The following is a 16,242-nucleotide window of genomic DNA, read 5'->3' as shown; positions in this document are numbered from 1 at the left end:
TTTTTACACATTCCACATCCAATCCATCCACACATAATGTGGCTCCCATATTCAAAATATATTCAGAATCTGACCACCCCATCACCACGACTATAGCCCAAACAGTCAGTCTTTCTTGTCCTACTGTGCTCCTAACTAGTTTTCCTTCTACTTTTGCACTCTTCCAGGACCCCATCTGAAGCAGCATGTCTACTCCTTTAAAAATATGTCGTATCACATTGTCTCCTATTCAAAATCTTCCAATCACTACCATCACACTCAGAATGCAATACAAAGTCTTCATGTTGGCCTACAAGGCCTCACATACGTGTATCTGTGAATCTTTATTTTCTACCATTCTTTTCTTCCCTCTGCACTGGTTACGCTGGCCTCCCTGACATTCTATGAGCAAGTCAAGCATATACTTAAGGTCTCAGAACCTTTGCACTTGCTGTTTCCTATAGTTGAAACATTCTTTTCTTTTCTAGATACCTGCATGCCTCACTCATTTCACTTAGGTCTCTGTGGAAATGGTTAATTCCTCAGAGAAGTCTTCCCTGGTCATCAGCTCTAAATAGTCCCACCATCTGTATTCCTTACTTTATGATTCTTCATAACACTAATCAGTATCTGACATTACATTAAATATAAATATGTAGTTATGCATTTGTCTATTAGGAATGAAAGTGCTAATAAAAAGGGTGTATTTCATTCATTCCAGCATCTTCAGTATCAGGTACAACACTTGACACACAGCACGGTCTTGACAAATATTTGTTAAATGAATGAGACTCCATGCTACTTCGTCTAGTTTCTTGACTCAAAAATTCAGCAATATCCAAGAAATACATGAGTCTCAATTATGTGAGTGGCACTTTGCTAGATGCTTAAGAGCTTTAAAAATCTAACAGACACCTGAATCTTTTGGATGACTGGTGATGGGAGAGGGCATAAGGGCGCCCTCAGTGCACCAGAAACATTCTTTTTCCAGACAGCACAATACGTATAGAGGTGTATTCATAATTACAAACCTATTTAGCACTACACTTAAGATTTGTGTATTTTAAGTTGCACCTCAATAAGTGGTTTTTTTTTCCCTTAAGTTTCTGACCTATGTAGGCACATGGAGAGGTAGTCTGCGTTGTGGCAAAAGCAATGACAAAGGTGTGCATGGCCTGCCTGTCTGCTATGTGAGCGGTGAGCTCGAAGCGCTAAAAAGTCGGTGTACCTGTTAAAAGGAAAGGGGGATGGGGGGAACTATCCTGTGTTCCTACTGACACCAGAACCTCCCAGATATGATGGGCCTTCTCTAATGCCCTGGGACCACCTTTTGAAACTGGCGTGCAACAGTAGCGCCTAACTGCTAAAAGGATGTTCCACCTGAGGGGGACCGGATCCCTGAAGTGAGATGGAGCGCTGCAGAACTTTCCTCAGAAGAGCCCGCGGAAGAGAAGGGGACAATGGAACAGTCTTTATGTTTTACATCTTTTTAAAAGTTTTTATTTAAGTAATCTCTAACTCAAGGTGGGGCTTGGAACTCCCAACCCCAAGATCAAGAGTCGCACGCTCTTCCGACTAGGCCAGCGAGGCTGCCCCTATGCTTTGGATGCTTAACCGTTTAGCCTGAGAGGCTGACACTGCGTCCTCGAGCGTTCAGAGAGTACTATTAACTGTACGTTCAGCNGGGCAAAGCGGAGGGCAGGAGCCCGGCCGGCCGGTGCGCGCGCCAGGGCGCGGGGGAGGGGGGCGCGCGCCATGGAACTGCGGTTAGCCGAGTTCCGGGAGGCCAGGAAACGGGCCGGACTGGCGGCCGAACCCGGCCAGAATGCACAAACCTCAGGGAAGAAGGCGGAAGCAGCTGCGACTCCAAAGGCAGCTCCAGCCTGGCTAAAACGGTTCCTGATGTGGAAACCGAGGCCTGCGAATAACCGGGCCCAGCCCAGCCTCGCTCAGGTGAGAGGAAGGCCTCGCCCCCCCCGGGACCTGGCTTCGGGGACGCCGTCGTGGCCTCCCAGGAACCTCCGACCGAGGCCACGCCCATGGCCCGCCCACCGCATGTTGGCCTGCAGGCCACGCCCCCACCGAGGAGCGGTTCCTGCCCACCAAGCGCGAACCGCTTCCCTTCCTCTGGTTCCCACCTTCGGTGGCCGGGCGGGGCTGCTGGCGCCTCCCGCCTGCGGGGGGCCTGAGCCTGGCGTCTCCGGCCACACGTGTCAGCACTGATCCGTGGCTTTGACATTTTCTTTCCAGCCCACGGCCCACGCAGATCCTGATTCCGGTCGGGAAGCGAGGGTCTAGGGCCCTGGAAAAAAACACCTCTGCCCTTGAGTTATTCACAGCGAGTTGAGTTATTGTGATGCCGGAAACTTATCTACCACCGCCTTCAGTTGCAGCCCTCCGCTAATGGAGGGTAAAAGGTCTAATTGGATACTGCTAAGAAGTGGCAGTAATGAAGGCTTCCTTTGATTTTGCACCTGGGGCACATGCAGCCCATAGCCCAGATAGTCTGCGCTTTAGAGATAGCATTTGAATACAAACTTGCAAAAGTGTGGTCTGTGTAACTGCCAGAGGCCGCAGATGCTTGTGCACCTCTATTGAACTAGGGAAACTTACTCAAGTTCAATAGTGACCATTGAGGTGAAAACATTATTTACATTAGTATGATAGCCTTTCCACCCTTTAATTCTTTAGTATTCTCTTAATGTTCAGATGAACTCGGTTCGCATCTTGTATTTTCATTTCGTTTTCACTCAGGAGTAGAGTGGCAAGGTGCCTTGTGCGTGGATTAGATTTTCTATGTTGGAATACAGGACACAACATCGAGGGAAAATAATGCCTTGAGACAGTCTGTGACAAAGCCTTTGTATCTCAAAAATGTAATAAGAGCCAAAAAATTCCTTTTGAAAATGAAAATCTCTTGGAGCAGAAGTGTACCTTACTCCTCTTAAAATTATTTCTCTTAGTTCATTTATTATTGTACAACATCTGGGTTTAGGCAAGTTTTTTAAACCAAGGAGAACTTGTTACTCAGTTTTGATTAGATACTATTCTCCATGGCACAGAGGGTCCCATCAGACTCGCAGAAAGAGAGTGCCGCAGGGTTCAAACAATCCATTTCCTCGCGTGCGGTTTGTCTCAAGATAAGTTCATTGTTGATTAGAACTCGCTGAGCACAATTGGTTAAGATTTTAGAATCTACTTCCCTTGCCCTTTTTCCTCTCTACAGTGAAAAAACAATGTCTGGCCCACACAATGAGTTTTTGCCTGCGTGTCTCATTTCCAAAGGAGTATGAGATCATTGAATTGGACCCAGAGAAGCTGAACTTGGAGAAAGTTTCCATTATTAAAAACCCAAAAGCTGATGCCCCGACAAAAGGAAGACAGGAAATGCTGGACCTCCAGTCGGCTCTTAGTAATTACTCTGTTTTTCATAAGGGACTCTGTCTTAAGCTCATTTTCATTGGCTCAGTTATCATTCCTGGGTTTGTTCTGGTGTGAAAATTCTCATTAAATTATTTTTTTTTTCTTTCTCCCAATTTATAATCCATCTCTCTTAATCATTTTGGAGACACACAGTGGCTTGTCAGAAAGTTCTCTAGCCTTCTATTTGTAATTGCTTCTTGGTTGTCATTGATAAGGAAGCATCCATATCCTCCTTCCTCCACTCTCGAATTTAGCTTGAAGAAAGCAGTCCTCGAGATCAAATATTTCTTTCTGTGACAAGCTTTACCACTTGTGACTCTTTTCAAGCCCGCAGAAGCCCCCTTCTCCCTCCTCAGGCATACCCTGCAGCAGTCCCCATGCAGGGTCTTAGCCCCAAGGTGTCCACACTCACCCTGTGACTCCTCCCCTCCAGCCCTTGGCCCAGGCTGACCCACTCCTCAAATGCACCTGGAGTCACCTGGCTAAGCACGGCCTTTGCATCATTCCCTCAAACCCAAGAATCACCTTTTAATTTCTTCCCTTTCCTTGCTGTCATTCATTCATTCAGCAAAATTATATCCTGTGCCCACTCTGTTCCACCTACTGTCCCGAATCCGGGAAACAGTGTGATAAAGGCAGATGAAGCCCTGTTCTCACAGAAGTTGCATTTGGGGCAGCAGACAATAAACAAAAGAGCTGAATAATGGATGCTATGAAAGGGGGAAGAACAGGATGCTGTGATAGTGAACTGGGGGTGAGAGGGGCAGAGTGCTACTTTAAATTGAGTGGGCAGGGAGGACCTCACTGAGGAGGTGGCATTTCATAAGAAGGAGCCACTCTTCAAGAAACCCAGGACAAGGCCAAGGGCCCATGTGGTCACATTTTTGCTGAGATTTGTAGAAGAGGGAGCTATCCAGGTGATGTGAGGGGGAGGGGGCATTCCTCTCAAAAGGAATCATACGTGCAAAGGCCCTGAGGTGGGAAGCAGCTTGGTATTTGGGAAATGGAAGTACTTGTCCTCAGCTATGCCTCTGTGTGCTGTGATGACCACAGACACTTCCATACACAACTTTTATAGCAGGAGCCACGCTGGTACTAAAGCAAATGCCAAAGGAGGTAGAGGAATTTCTATATCTCTCCTCTTGTTTGGTCCCTTTGTCAGTTGGTTTGGCCCCTTCCCCCATCTCCTAGTTCTCTAACCCTTCCCTTTACCATTCCCCATAAAGGCCCCTAATTAAGTACAAAGGGCTATGGAGGGAGACCCTGCTAGGATCCTATACCAGTCTCGTCTCTGCCAGTCACTAGCAGTGTGACTTTAAGGGAGTTACTTAACATCTCAGTGTTTCCTCATCAATAAATTGGGATTAGCAGTGCCTGTCCCCCAATTACAAGAGATTGGGGATCTTGAAGCACTTTGTAAACTGTGGCCATAAGCATTACTCTTTTTATACTCTCTCAATAATAAATTCAGTTTACAGTAAATGTCAAGTTGTACACATTCAAAATGTATTCTGCAATCATCAGTCGATCATTTCTTTCTGACTTCTGTGTCACCGCCCTAGTTATGCCTGGCCCTTCTCTCTCACTGGGCCTCCTGTGTTAGCTACTCACAATTTCCCTGCTTTTAGCCTTTAGCCCATTCTCTACCTGGTGGGCAGAGTCGTCTTAAATATAAATCAGATTATATTAGTTCCCTGCTGAGACTTTCAGTGATTTCCCTACTGTGCACGCTGGTCAAATCTGCAAGGGACATGTATTTACTTAACAAATGTGTGTGTCGGGAGGGGGTGTGTAGCTGATGGCATGTTCAGGGCTTTTCCAGTCTAACTTGAAAGGTAATAATTACAACGTTAACAGTAGAAAAGAAGGTCGCAGCAAAATAGAATTTCTGAAGCAGTATAAATCAGATGACCTATATTTCTTATCAAGAGCAAATGATATTTGTGGTCCCCTTTTAAATGATCATGGGAGGAATGGGGAATATAATTGAAGAAATGAACTAAGTTATGCCGTGTAATGAGAACCTACATGCGGGTGCTCTGTTTGTATCTGGAGACCCTGAAAGATAATAAATGTTGGTCCATTGGCCTCCTGGTAGCAATCTAGGGACACATGTCAACTGTATTAAAAGAAAAACACTTGGGGCGCCTGGGTGGCTCAGTCGGTTAATCTCTGACTTCGGCTCAGGTCACGAGCCCTGCATTGGGCTCTGCTCTGGCAGGTGGAGCCTGCTTGGAATTCTCTCTCTCTCTGCCACTCCCCTGCTTGCACTTTCTCTCTCAAAATAAATACATAAACTTAAAAACACAACACTTAACCAGCAAATAGTTTGATGCTCTGTGAGACAAAGAGGCAGTAAGTAATCTGACAGGCAGAGGGGGAATTCCTCCCTGATAGCTGCGGAGGTCAAGCATACACAATTCACCAGTCGCGCTGGCCTGGAAGGAACAGAGAGGAAGGTGGAATCTGTCCCAGGATACAGGTGGGCACTGTCTTTGGGTAGTCATCCCTGTTGAACTGGAGTAGAGCAGTGGATTGTATCGTACAGTTAATTTTTTATATCATTTTTTTTCAGACTGTAAGTTGTGACCCATTAATGGGTGGTGAAATCAGTTTAGAGGATCTAGTCCTGTGTTAAAAATTAATTTAAAAAAATGGAATAGAAGATGAGAATTTCATATGTGNTGTGGGGTCACAATACAAAATTTATTTCTTATTATGGGTCATACCCAAAAAAGTTTGGAAAATACTGGACTAGAGATCAAGCCTCCCTAAAGCTAGCTAAATATCTGTATCTCTCATTTGCACTCAACCCAGGGGCCAATGTACTGGCATTTCTGTCTGTTGAGTAAATGGAAGGCCTTGCTTGGATTCCAGCCCAAGAAGTTTAAATTTTAACCTGTATGCAGTAAAATTTGTTGAAGGTTTGTGAACAAGAGGTTGGGTGTGTGTGTGTGTGTGTTTTAGGAAGTTCATGTAGCAGCTATACATAGGATGCTTTGGAGACTCCCAGCAGGGAGGAGGTAAGGAGTCCAATTAGGAGACACTGCCTGGGCCTGGTGGTGTGTAGGATGGTCCTGGGATGGAAAGGTTATGGCTATAATGGTGATTTATTTTTAGTTAAGTGAAAGGGATTTTTTTGTTTCCTGTTTCATATAGTCCTCATTTTAGAATCATGCCACTGACAAAACTGTAGCTCATCTAATCAAATCAATAAGCTTTGATTCTGTGTGTGAAGCATTAGGTGTGACGGCTGCATTATCACTTACCAGGGAGTTTTTGTATGGGGCACAAATTAGCTCTTATTAGTAGCAGGCAAATCTGAGGAAATGACTCCCATAAATGGGAATACACCTGAATGCTTTAAGGTTTTTATCAGGTCACAGCTCACTAAGTGCAGATCAGTTTTGATTCAGTCAGAATGGGGCATGTGAGCTCTTTGGAGATGACCGTTTTAGACAGCAGGACAAGAAAATAGAAATCAATGAGCCGGAAGCCTTCCCAGAGCAATGAGAGCTGTGTCTCCAGATTGGTTTTGATCCTCTGAGCCCCATTACCCTTTATTCTTACTTCTGTTTGTTTGTGTGTCCTAGGAAGTGGCTCATCTTGGGAGCAGCACATCACAGCCACCACGGAACATAGCCATTCCTCTGCCTTCGCCGCAGGACCAGTCTTTCCTGATCAACATCACTTTCTTGAAGGTTCTTCTCTGGTTGGTCTTGCTGGGATTGTTTGTGGAACTGGAATTTGGCCTGGCCTATTTCGTCCTGTCCTTGTTCTACTGGATGTATGTCGGGACACGTGGCCCTGAAGAGAGGAAAGAGGGAGAGAAGAGCGCCTACTCAGTATTCAACCCGGGCTGCGAAGCCATCCAGGGCACCCTGACTGCAGAGCAATTGGAACGCGAGTTACAGTTTAGACCCCTCGAGGGGAGATAGGACTGTGCCCTGCTGTCTTGCAGGTAGCCTCCTACATGGTCCCCTTAGCCTCTGGATATTGGCTTGTGGGTTTGATTTCAAATGCCCAAGACTAAGGACAGCTTGCAGGTTACTTCTGTGGCTGTGAACTTCTACGTTCTTTCCCAGATCTTCTGCAGTTTTATCTTTGAACTTCTCTTTGGTTTTGGTGAAACCCCTTGAATGACATTCAATGTGGTTATGGTACACTTTATAAAAAGTACGTACTCATAAAAGAGAGCTGTTTGTCTCATTATTTGAGAGAGGTGGTTTTAAAACAGTAGAAAGGGTTTAGGGAGATAACTTTAAAACACCCAGCTGTTTGAAGGAATGGTGTGTTAAAATAAGTGTTCTCTTTAAGTCTTCTCATGTATGCTATAAAGCATTTTTTTTCCCTGAAAACTTTAAGTTTCAAGTTTTTGTTTTTGTTTTTTGGGTTTTTTGTTACTATTGATGATGATGTTTGTTTTTTCATTGTTTTTCTTTCTTTTCTGCTTTAAATCTTACTTTTTTCTGTCATTAATGGTATTGAAAAATAAAATAGCTTTAAAACATCTGCTTTTCACAAGCAGATCCCCATTGCCCATCACCATCTTCCACTCTCCTCAGTTATTCTGCTCCCACTTAATGAAGGAAGATAGAGAAGACAGAGTCCTAAGTGACAGGCGTGGGGAAGTAGATTGGTAGATTTGGTAACTGGTTATTCATGATGAATTCAGCAAGAAAAAAATTTGTGAGTGTGTTCAAACGAAAGCTGTGGAAGTGGCTCTAGACTTATTGGCTGAGCAGGTTTCTTATATTCCGAAGGCTCTGGAGTAAGCAGTCCCTTTCTTTGCCTGTGGGCCTCTGGTGAGAAATTGTGTAAATAGGGTTAACCAGGCGTGATTTCAGTCATCCTTCCTCTTCTAGTACAAAGTTAGTGTTTAGGTTCATTAAAATTCAAAGCAAACCATTAAATACTTTTTTTATGGATAATACTGATGAGTAAGAGGAGTCTAGTTTTAAAGCAATAGTTTTTTCTAAAACTTAAAATTTTAAGAAATTAATGATTTCTCAGGAGGATTTCAGCTTCAGAATTCAGTTATTGATTCTTACACTCTGACAGTAATTTTACTATTTATGAGATATTCTTAAATATGGATACTTATTGCTGAATTTTTTTCCCTTTTTGTCCTGATTTGCTTACTATATCCAAACCTTAGCTCAATTTAAATTTAACTTTTACTCATTGAGCACTAGCACCCTCATAGGCACTTGAGATATGATAATGGAAGAAGTAGACATTCGCATTGCTCTGAGCATACGGTCTAGCTGGTAGTGGGGTTGCTGGGGGTGGGTTTGGCGGACAAAATAATAGAGTGAGATGGGGCACCTGTCTGGCTCAGTTGGAAGAGCATGCTACTCTTGACCTTAGGATTATGAGTTCAAGTCACACGTTGGGTATAGAGATTACTTAAACTAAATAAATAATTTTAAAAAATAATAGAATGAGGTAAGTTTCAGTTTTAGGAGGAATACAGAGGGGATGTTCTCATGAATCACACTTTGTAGCCAAACCCATGTGTTCCAGCCCTTACTGAAAGTTCTTCCGGTCTGTGGAGCATCTCTCTTTGGCCCTTGTTGACTGGGAGTCTGGCTCTCTCAGAAGCCTCACTTGAACAGAAATTCCCTTTAGCTCATGAAGAAGTACTTTCATTTTTTTTAATTAAAAAAATTTTATTTTTATTTTTTTGAGAGACAGAGCATGGATGGGGCAGGGGCAGAGAAAGAGGGAGACACAGAATCTGAAGCAGGTTCCAGGCTTGACACTGTCAGCACAGAGCCCAACGCAGTGCTAGAACTCACAGATCAAACCATGAGATCATGAGCTGAGCTGAAGCCAGACACTTAACTGACTGAGCCGCCCAAGTGCCCCACAAAAAGTATTTTCTTCCAGGACTTCTGTCTCAGCTGGGCCTCCAGAAAGTGTGGGAAACCGCTGAATCCCTTTTAAACAGGCAAGATTTGATCATATTTCAGATACATGCTTTTGTTTCCTGATTTATTTTCTTCAGGCTTTCTTCATTTCCCTTGATATTTTACTTGGGCTTTGACATTTCATAAAAGCCAAATACAAGGAAGAAATAACCCTGATCAGAGACTCACTACAATGCCCCGCTCAATAAGCATTGTTCTAGGAAAGAATTCTCATTTAACAAGTGTGTAATCCAGGGGCGCCTGGGTGGCTCAGTTGGCTGAGCGTCCAATTTTGGCTGAGGTCATGAACTTACAGATCATGAGTTTGAACCCTGTGTCGGGCTCTGTGCTGACAGCTCAGAGCCTGGAGCCTGCTTTGGATTCTGTGTCTCCTTCTTCTCTGTTGCTCCCCTGCTTGCACTCTGTCTGTCTGTCTCTCTCAAAGCTAAATAAAAATTTTAAAAAGTGTTTAAAAATGTGTAATTCAAACTTTTACTTAAACAAAGCACCTGTAACTCCAAATTAGGAACATATGACCCAATTAGCAATCTCACCAAAGCAGAGACACTGCTTAAGCATAGAAGAAACTCAGCTTCAGAGTGGACCCCACTAACATTCTTTAAAAACGTAGCTGTTTATAATGAGGTGGAGCTTGATAGCCTGAAGCCCATCTTCCGTGAGATTTTCTGTGCACGATCTGTCACCTCTCCTTGCTCACCTCTCACCAAAGGTTGCATGTAATGACAGCATTAACTTCTAGGAAAAGTGGGGTGTGAGCCAATTAAATGCATGGCCGGGGAGAAAGGGAAGGACAGTATGTATTTGCTGTTCTTATCAGACCATTAAGCTTTAGGTGCAGTCTTGATTTCCTGAATTTAGAAAGGCCTATTGATCTCAGAATTTCCACTCAGGGCCTGACCATTAGCTCAGCAAGCAGCTTCCATTAAAGGCTGCTTCTGTCGCCAGGGAACTTGAAATCCCAGAGATGCATTCAGTCCCTATGATTGCTGTGTGCACTGTGCACAGGTGAGGTCATTTCTGTCCGAATCTTGCAAGAAAATTGGTTTTTGCTTCTATTCACATTGTCCCATCTTGTCTATTCACAGAGACTGTTAAATGAACCTCTACTTAAAGGGCTGGAATGGACCCCAAAATGCCATCAAATGCATCCTCCTTGCCTTGGGCGAGGGCCGCATTTATTCCTGATCAAATATTTTTTTTTCTGGTGACCCTAAAGAAGAAGAATCTGAGTACAAGATTTAGGCACTTCTTAGGGAATTTTTTGCTGAAAGAACTTGAGCCACCCCCAGTGCCGCCCCAAGGTTATTTCTTACCTAATTTCAGGGGACATGGAGCATCCTCCAGACTGATGAACTGTTTCTCTGTCCTCGCTCAGTTGTCTCTGTTCTTCAGGCTAAATCCTCTGCATTGTACCTCTGGGACAATCACTTTGAAGCTAGCCCTGACACACCCTGAGGGTTCCAGGTCAGGGCAGAGGTGAATGTCACAGTTGGTGGGTACAATGACTTTTCTCAAAATCTCTGGAGTTTCACCAGTGATGATCTAGGCATATGTATTTTGTGCTATTAGGCTTGTCCTTTGAGTCTGGGAGGTCTTTGGCATTTGCCTTTTGACTGATCTCTTCATTAAGGCTCCTAAGCTCTGTGCTGAAATCAAAAGAATAAAAAATAAAGGAAGTTACACAATGAGAATGAGAACCAATGATTCTCATCTGGACAGAAGAAAGTGAAATTTGTGTGTTTTGTTCCCTGCCACTCCTACTGTTAACCATATTTGTATTTAGGCTTGGCGCTGCTGAAGAACCCATAAGTGAGCTTGGCAGTCAGTCCACCCTGAGAGCCAGGATACCTGGTGGGGCTGGGATGCCATGGAGCCTCTTGCCACCAGGGGGTAGCATAGAGCTGCTCCTATACATCCTGGTCCCTTCTCCCCACACTTGGTAACTTATGTAAGGTAGAAAACCCACCAGGATGTTTATCTGAACCGTTTGTGCTGCCTTTTCAGATGTTCTTTTCACTTTAAGATTCACAAAGGAAAGGGCTCATCAAAGGTCCTGGGAAAAGCACAGAAAGCTACCAGAAGTGATGTATACTGATATTTTAAAATAAAACAACAGCCCCCCTCCAGACTTAGCAGGCAGTATTGCACATGAAGGGGCTAGCACTGTGCTCAGAGATCTGTGTGTGGGGGGGGAGGGGGGTACTAGAAACTTACACAGCTGGCAGAGAAACTTGATCCCTAAGCCAAAAGAAGTAAACTTTGAACCGTATGTTTTGGGTTTTGTCACATAATTTTATTTTGCCACATTGGAGCATTGGGCTAGATAAAGATTTGGATCTCTCAACAAGCTGAGAGAGAAGACAAAGTGCACAGAGAGCCACTTATCAGGCATTTAACATAATGTAGACGTTTATAAAGGTCTAAGTAATACGTGTGTGTGTGGGGAGGGGTCATCAGAAGGAGCGCTCACTTTCTATTTTTTTTATTTTTGTTTTCTACAAATCGTTTATTGTCAAGTTGGTTTCCATATAACACCCAGTGCTCATACCCAGAAGTAGGAGCGCTCACTTTCAAATCTCAATTCTATACTATGTAGGATCATCACTTTTATATGAAAAATACTAAGTTGCCTTAACAAGTCATGTTATAAATGTTTTGAAAAGTATAGACCGTGGAACACCGGCATTAGAATCTCTTGTAGTGGTATTTTTTTTTTACGTTTGTAATTTATTTTTTTCCAGCTTTGTTGAGATATCATTGACTTATAACATTGAGTGATTTTAAAGTATACAACATGATGATCATATCTAAAACGGTATCTTCCTGGTCTAGGTAAAGGTTAAAAAACAAAACAAAAATCAAAAGAAAACAAAACAACTGTTCCAAAGATACTAATAGATATGAAGAAAATTGTGCCTTGTAAAATGAAGTTTAATCATGAAACACACTAAACAGATTTCTTATTTATTTTCCAACCTAATGCTTATTTGCAACTCGAAGAAAGATTTTGTGTGTGGCATTTCACAAGTTTGTTTGACAGATTACTTTGTTTTTAGAATATCAGTTAAATATATCTCCAACTTGTTTCTCAGATCAAAAGTTTGTAGCAAATGGGCCTATGACAGTGGCTGACACACTTGATAGCCTCTCAGAATGATGTAAGGAGTTTATTGAAGTGTCCCTAGATTATAGTCCCAAAACTTTTCATTCAATGAGTCTGCAGAGAGATTGTCAGAAAGCTGTAGTTTTAACTTCTGTCCCAAGTAAAGTAAAAATTAAAATGTAAAATTCTTTATATAGCCATATATTATAAAATGTTATGTCAATATGCATATGTCACTGCTTACTCCTGGACCAATACTAAGACATTCCTCTGAATCATGCCATAAGCACCAGCCTATAACTCTATTTAGAACTGGAAAAGTCCCTGCTGCTTATCTGCCATTTATTTAGATGTCCCATGGATTCACTCTTCCTGTGGCCCATACCCCAGTAAAGGAAGCCTTCTCTTTCTGTTTCCTCAGGGCAATGAAACGACATGAATATTCATGACCAATCAGAGATCAAAAAACTGGCTATCAACTTACCCGAGAGACAGCTAATCAGTCACCAATTCATGTAAATTCCACCATTCTGATAATTAACCTTCTACATTTGCTATCAAATTCAGAGCATTTTTATTTATTTGCAAACAAATATAATAGTTTCATACCTAACAACCCTTTCCACTATTGTTTCCTCAGCTTCTACCGTAGACATATCGCTAAAGAGCAAATCTGATGATGTCATTCACTTGTTTATAGTTTCTATANTCTAATTTTAACTTGATAAACGAGTGATGTCTTGCAATACAAGTAGTACATTAACATCAAATGTCACATGACTACAACTGAGCCAATGGTTCTTCTCCCGTGTGCGCTCTCTTGCTCTCCCTTACTCTTTCACTGTGGAATTGTAGGTGATCATTTCCCATGCTTGAATACTTGGTCTTAGGCCATGGTGATTGGCAGATATTAGTGATTTTTCAGAACATTGGAAGGTGCCCACAATTGGCACTAGTGTTTTGTTTTTGTTTTTGTTTTTGTTTTTTGTGGTCACTTCAAAGCACCTATGGACAGTTCTTTGCTTTTCCATAGAAGAGTAAGCTTAGGAATGCTTTGCTTCATTCTAGGTCATTGGATAGGTTCCTTGTTAAAGTTGCACGAAAAGTAAATGATTCCATTGAGCCAGTAAATAGCAATGATTCTGTTATAGTCAAGGTCATCCTGCACAATAATCCTTCTTTCTCTTGTCTTTCTCGCAGCAGCCATGAAGGTTTTCAAAGGTTTTCAAAGGCTGAATTAAGTTCAGCTATATTTTGTGTTTTCTTTATTATTTTAGGTTATATTACAGTATTGTAATCATTTTCATTTGAGTATTTTTGGGTTGTGGAACAGATCATCTGAGTTTCCGTTATTTCTTATGGGGAAATTCGCTTTAAGAAATAAGTGCTTTGGGTTACAAGCATGTTTCTAAAAATGAATCATACTCACCGACCAAGGTTTTACTGTATTACAAAAAGCACAAGCTTATTTTAAAACATTTTGGAACTATAGAAAATAATATTTTATTTTTGTACTTTTATGCATGTATTTCAGTAATCTCTACACCCAACATGGGACTCAAACCTACAACCCCAAGATTGAGAGTCGCATGCTCTACCAATGGAGCCAGCCAGGCACCCCTAACATATATTTTAGAATTCAAGAGGCACAGAAGATATATATTGGTAGGGTCTCCCTCCCCCATGTCATGCTTGTTCTCTGCCCAGACCACAAATGATAGCACATTATACACACTACTCTTTTTTAGTGTTGGGGGCTTTATTTACATGCACCTAATGTTTTTATGTAAGAGAATGACATGATCCAATTTTCATTTTTAAGAGAGCACCTAGGCTATCATGTGGAGTCTCTTATTTGTGGGGCACACAGTCCCTCTGTGTCCCTTATTTGTCCATTCTCTCACCCATCCACCCACCTATCCATTCATTTATGGAGCACCTAACCATTTTGTTCCCATTGGTGAAAATGTTTACATATTTTTAATTCTACTATTAAGATTTTTAAAATAGATATTGACATTATAGCAAAATTACTGGCTAATGAAGTGTGTTTATACATTCTATTTTTTTATGTTAAGGTGGGAGATTTAAATTGGGGGAACCAATAATATTAATGATAATGATAATTAAAACCTAAGTCAGAATATTCTAAAAGTTAACACAACAAAATTTACAAATATTTTAGAAAAGGAACCAAATAAAATCTGTAACCATTTATTTCCAAAACAGGTATATTTGTGCATTCATCAATTTAACAGCATCTTACTGAATACAATTTTTTAACAAGTCACTCTTTCATCAATGAAAGAATTATAATCCATAAATGTGAGCATATGAGACATAACACTAGTAGATTGAAGTAGCCAGCACCTGCTTTTTGAATTTCTATGAATATATCATATGTCTGTCTGTCTGNCAAAACAGATATATTTGTGCATTCATCAATTTAACAGCATCTTACTGAATACAATTTTTTAACAAGTCACTCTTTCATCAATGAAAGAATTATAATCCATAAATGTGAGCATATGAGACATAACACTAGTAGATTGAAGTAGCCAGCACCTGCTTTTTTAATTTCTATGAATATATCATATGTCTGTCTGTCTGTCTGTCTATCTATCTATCTATCTATCTGCCAATCTTTATCCATTTATCTATCAGTCTGTCTTGAGGTTTGGGTCATTTCTTATGAAAAGAATCAATAAATTTAAAAAAAAGACATTAAAAAATTTTAAAAAGGGGTGCCTGAGTGGCTCAGTCTGTTAAGTGCCCGACTTCAGCTCAGGTCATGATCTCGCAGTTCATGGGTTCGAGCCCCATGTGGGGCTTTGTGCGGACAGCTCAGAGCCTGGAGCCTGCTTCGGATTCTGTATCTCCCTCTCTCTCTGACCTTCCCCTGCTTGCTCGCTCGCTCTCTCCCTCTCTCCTCTCTCTCTCTCTCTCTCAGAAATGAATTTTTAAAAAGACATTAAAAGAATCAAAAGCCTAACATAGTATCTATTGTGGATGTTGATGGAGCAACTAATCTTTTCCAGGCCAGGTGCCTGGCTCTAATGATCAATTATCACATGGTTAATACAGACAAGGTCCCTTTTCTCAAGGGGCTCACAGTCAAATGAAAGAGGCAGTATGGTAAGTGCTATGAGAGTGTGCATTCTAAAGGAGGGACAGAGCAGAGAAAAAGGAGTATCAGAACACTCAGGGGTCAAGAAGGATCTCCTGACGGTGATATGGATTGAGTTTGAAGGAGCATCCGGTACTCCCCAGAAAAACAGGCAGGTGCAAAAGAACTTTTCAGTCACAGAAAACCACCTGGGAAAAAGGTGATAATCAGGAAGGAGAATTACTTGCTTGGGAAAAAGTGATGCACTCTGAGGATGTATATTATTTTTTCCAACTGGTTGTTAACATATATATACACTATTGATTTTGGTATATTAATTTTGTTATAGCTCTTGTCCTTTATTGAGTTTTCTTACTAATTATAATGGTGTTTCACTCGATTTTCCTGGATTTTCCACATAGATCATTATTTTCTTTTCCAGGAATAGAAAATTTAACTCCTCTTCTTCCAGTTTTTAATACCTCTTGTTTTTTTCCTCTTTGTCTAATAACATTGTCTAGAACATCAAGAAAAACGTTAAATCAGAATGATAGTCAATGATGTCTTTGTCTTGTTCTTGACCTTAATGAGCATGCTGTAGTATTTTCCCATTAAGCATGATGGCTCTGCGATAAGTGGAGAAATAATTATTCATCTGTTTTTATGTTATTAAAAGGTTTTTTTTTCCTTCTTAAATT

The 16,242-nt window shown here is 41.6% G+C and overlaps 1 protein-coding gene across 2 annotated transcripts; it reads left to right on the top strand.

Moving 5' to 3' along the window:
- Positions 1-1,666: 1,666 nt before the first annotated feature.
- Positions 1,667-12,977, top strand: SAYSD1 (SAYSVFN motif domain containing 1). Of its 2 annotated transcripts, XM_077760787.1 has the most exons (3): positions 1,667-1,932; positions 6,996-7,363; positions 12,860-12,977. In XM_077760787.1, exons 1-2 carry the CDS (start codon positions 1,735-1,737, stop codon positions 7,338-7,340), a joined length of 543 nt encoding a protein of 180 aa, XP_077616913.1. In that variant the 5' UTR covers positions 1,667-1,734; the 3' UTR covers positions 7,341-7,363; positions 12,860-12,977. The 2 variants fall into 2 exon arrangements, with proteins under 2 accessions (XP_077616913.1, XP_077616912.1); XM_077760786.1 differs by lacking the exon at positions 12,860-12,977 and having other exon boundaries at positions 6,996-7,594.
- The last annotated feature ends 3,265 nt before the right edge of the window (positions 12,978-16,242 follow it).

The sequence above is a fragment of the Crocuta crocuta genome, unplaced genomic scaffold, assembly GCF_008692635.1.
Source record: "Crocuta crocuta isolate KB4526 unplaced genomic scaffold, BGI_CrCroc_1.0 scaffold826, whole genome shotgun sequence".
Taxonomy (NCBI): Eukaryota; Metazoa; Chordata; class Mammalia; order Carnivora; family Hyaenidae; genus Crocuta; species Crocuta crocuta.
This window is presented reverse-complemented; position numbering and strand designations above follow the sequence as displayed.